This window comes from Salvelinus fontinalis, chromosome 4 (assembly GCF_029448725.1).
Source record: "Salvelinus fontinalis isolate EN_2023a chromosome 4, ASM2944872v1, whole genome shotgun sequence".
NCBI classification, from domain to species: domain Eukaryota; kingdom Metazoa; phylum Chordata; class Actinopteri; order Salmoniformes; family Salmonidae; genus Salvelinus; species Salvelinus fontinalis.
Window position 1 is genome coordinate 25,916,605 of NC_074668.1, and position 3,883 is coordinate 25,920,487.

The following is a 3,883-nucleotide window of genomic DNA, read 5'->3' on the forward strand; positions in this document are numbered from 1 at the left end:
TGATCTCTCTCTCTCTCTCTCTCTCTCTCTCTCTCTCTCTCTCTCTCTCTCTCTCTCTCTCTCTCTCTGTGTCTCTCTCTCTCTCTCTCTCTCTGTCTCTCTCTCTCTCTCTCTCTCTGTGTCTCTCTCTCTCTCTCTCTCTGTGTCTCTCTCTCTCTCTCTCTCTCTGTGTCTCTCTCTCTCTCTCTCTCTGTGTGTCTCTCTCTCTCTCTCTCTCTCTCTGTGTGTCTCTCTCTCTCTCTCTCTCTCTCTGTGTGTCTCTCTCTCTCTCTCTCTGTGTGTCTCTCTCTCTCTCTCTCTGTGTGTGTCTCTTTCTCTGTCTCTCTTTCTCTGTCTCTGTCTCTCCTTCTCTGTCTCTCTCTTTCTCTCCTCTGTCTCTAGTTCCAGCCAACGTCGGAACATGTCCTGTTCTCCTGTTCGGTGGTGGATGTGTTCACTCAGCTCAACCAGAGTTTTGAGATCATTAAGAAGCTGGAGTGCCCCAACCCACAGGCCCTGGCTCACTTCATGTGCCGCTTTGCTAAGGTCAGGCACTAACCCCCAACCTAATGTCCCTAGCTGTGTGTGTGTCTGTTTAACTATGTGTGTGTCCAATAATATTTCTAAGAGTGTTTTGATATTGTAACTACTCAATATTGTTCTTTCCTTTTCTTGTATTATTTCTAGACCATCAACAAAGTTCTGTTGCAATATGCTGCAATCATAACCAAGGATTTTGGCTTGTATCTGAACCAGGAGAAAGTGGTAAGTGCTCTCTGGATGCACATAATGATCATTCTGCACACAAAAAAAAAGATGGACCAGCCCATCTAGCATTTGCCTAAACTTCCCTATGGCCAGTCTGGTTCTCAATAGTACTATTCAATTCTACATGTATAATAATATGACTGTGTCTCTGTGACAGCCCTGCATCCTCATCAACAACATCCAGCAGCTCAGAGTTCAGCTGGAGAAGATGTTTGAGTCCATGGGAGGCAAACAGGTCTGTACTGTAGCAACCCCTTACCTTTATACATACCCCTTACCCTTTACCCCAACCCCAAGACCATGGGAGGTAAGCAGGTCCGTACTGTAGAAACCCCTTAGCTTTATACATACCCCTTACCCTTTACCCCAACCCCAAGACCATGGGAGGCAAGCAGGTCTGTACTGTAGCAACCCCTTACCTTTATACATACCCCTTACCCTTTACCCCAACCCCAAGACCATGGGAGGTAAGCAGGTCCGTACTGTAGAAAGCCCTTACCTTTATACATACCCCTTACCCTTTACCCCAACCCCAAGTCCATGGGAGGCAAACAGGTCTGTACTGTAGAAACCCCTTACCTTTATACATACCCCTTACCCTTTACCCCAACCCCAAGACCATGGGAGGTAAGCAGGTCCGTACTGTAGAAACCCCTTACCTTTATACATACCCCTTACCCTTTACCCCAACCCCAAGACCATGGGAGGTAAGCAGGTCCGTACTGTAGAAACCCCTTACCTTTATACATACCCCTTACCCTTTACCCCAACCCCAAGACCATGGGAGGCAAACAGGTCTGTACTGTAGCAACCCCTTACCTTTATACATACCCCTACCCTTTACCCCAACCCCAAGTCCATGGGAGGCAAACAGGTCTGTACTGTAGCAACCCCTTACCTTTATACATACCCCTTACCCTTTACCCCAACCCCAAGTCCATGGGAGGTAAGCAGGTCCGTACTGTAGAAACCCCTTACCTTTATACATACCCCTTACCCTTTACCCCAACCCCAAGTCCATGGGAGGCAAACAGGTCTGTACTGTAGCAACCCCTTACCTTTATACATACCCCTTACCCTTTACCCCAACCCCAAGTCCATGGGAGGCAAGCAGGTCTGGATCTCTTCTTCCCCCTTCATATCCCCATGTTCCCATACCCTCCATGGCCCTAATCCTAGTGCTACCCCATCAGACAATCCTCACATTCCCCCTAGATCTGTCACTATCCCTCTGAAGACTGGTTTTTATTCCCCCACCCTGTTCTATTTCTCCACTCTTCTAACTCTCCTTCCTCCATCCTGTCTGGTCGTGTACGTTCTACTTTGTTTCTTTATAAATGTTGTTTTATAAATGTTTAATAAATGTATGGGTGAAACACCCTTAGTCTGTGTCATGGGTTTCAAATATTCTAGCATGTCCCCCTCTAACTCTTTCTGTCTGTCTCTTTGTCTCTCCCTCTAAGTCTGTCTGTCAGTCCCCCTCTAAGTCTGTCTGTCTGTCTCTCTGTCTCTCTGTATCTCTGTCTCTCCCTCTAAGTCTGTCTGTCAGACCCCCTCTAAGTCTGTCTGTTTCTCTGTCTCTCCCTCTAAGTCTGTCTGTCCACCTCAAACTCTGTCTGTCTGTCTGTCTGTCTGTCTCTCCCTCTAAGTCTGTCTGTCAGACCCCATCTAAGTCTGTCTGTCTGTCTCTCTGTCTGTCTCTCTCTCTAAGTCTGTCTGTCCACCTCAAACTCTGTCTGTCTGCCTCTCTAAGTCTGTCTGTCCACCTCAAACTCTGTCTGTCTGCCTCTCTAAGTCTGTCTGTCCACCTCAAACTCTGTCTGTCTGCCTCTCTGTCTGTCTTTCTGCCTGTCTCTCTATCTGTTTCGCCCTCTAAGTCTGTATGTCTGTCCCCCTCTAAGCCTGTCTATCTGTCCCCCTCTAAGTCTGTCTGTCTCTAAATCCATCTATCTGCCTCTCTGTCTGCCCCCACCTCTAAGTCTCTGTCTGTACGTCTATCTGTCCCTCTGCTCTAAGTCTATCTGTCAGTCTATCTATCAGTCTGTCTGTCAGTCAGTCAGTCTGTCTGTCTGTCTGTCTCTCCCTATAAGTGTGTTTGGCTGTCCCCCTCTAAGTCTGTCTGTCTCTAAATCCATCTATCTGCCTCTCTGTCTGACCCCCCTCTAAGTCTCTGTCTGTACGTCTATCTGTCCCTCTGCTCTAAGTCTATCTGTCAGTCTATCTGTCAGTCTGTCTGTCTGTCTGTCTGTCTGTCTGTCTGTCTGTCTGTCTGTCTGTCTGTCTGTCTGTCTGTCTGTCTATCTGTCCCCCTCTAAATCTATCTGTCTGTCTCTGTAAGTCTGTCTGTCTGTCTGTCTCTCTCCTGCTAAGTCTAGCTGTCTCTCTGTCTCTCCCTCTAAGTCTGTCTCTCAGACCCCCTCTAAGTCTGTCTGTCTGTCTCTCTGTCTGGCTCTCTGTCTATCCCTCTAAGTCTGTCTGTCCACCTCAAACTCTGTCTGTCTGCCTCTCTGTCTGTCGCTCTGCCTGTCTCTCTGTCTGTTTCGCCCTCTAAGCCTGTCTATCTGTCCCCCTCTAAGTCTGTCTGTCTCTCTGTCTCTCCCTATAAGTCTGTCTGTCTGTCTGTCTGTCTGTCTGTCTGTCTGTCTGTCCCTGTAAGTCTATCTATCTGTCTGTCCCCCTCTAAATCTATATGTCTGTCTCTGTAAGTCTGTCTGTCTGCCTCTCCCGCTAAGTCTAGCTGTCTCTCTGTCTCTCCCTCTAAGTCTGTATGTCTGTCCCCCTCTAAGTCTGCCTGTCTGTCTCTCTGTCTCTCCCTCTAAGTCTGTATGTCTGTCCCCCTCTAAGCCTGTCTGGCTGTCCCCCTCTAAGTCTGTCTGTCTCTAAATCCATCTATCTGCCTCTCTGTCTGCCCCCACCTCTAAGTCTCTGTCTGTACGTCTATCTGTCCCCCTGCTCTAAGTCTATCTGTCTGTCTGTCTGTCTGTCTGTCTGTCTGTCTGTCTGTCTGTCTGTAAGTAAGTATGTCTGTCTGTCCCCTCTAAGTATGTCTGTCTCTGTCTCTCTATTTGGCTGTCTCTAAATCTCTGTCTCTCTAAGTCTATCTATCTGTCTGTCTGTCTTTCTGCCTGTCTCAAAG

The 3,883-nt window shown here is 47.9% G+C and overlaps 1 protein-coding gene across 2 annotated transcripts in view; it reads left to right on the plus strand.

Annotated features, from left to right (window-relative positions):
* LOC129853436 (protein unc-13 homolog C-like) overlaps positions 1 to 3,875 on the plus strand; it is a 123,083-nt gene extending 119,208 nt beyond the window's left edge. For both annotated transcript variants that reach the window (XM_055919477.1, XM_055919478.1), the window contains 3 exons: positions 382 to 525; positions 667 to 744; positions 905 to 3,875. In XM_055919477.1, coding sequence (XP_055775452.1) covers positions 382 to 525; positions 667 to 744; positions 905 to 1,075 — 393 coding nt within the window. In that variant the 3' untranslated portion in view covers positions 1,076 to 3,875. The remainder of the gene's footprint in view (positions 1 to 381; positions 526 to 666; positions 745 to 904) is intronic.
* Positions 3,876 to 3,883: the final 8 nt, after the last annotated feature.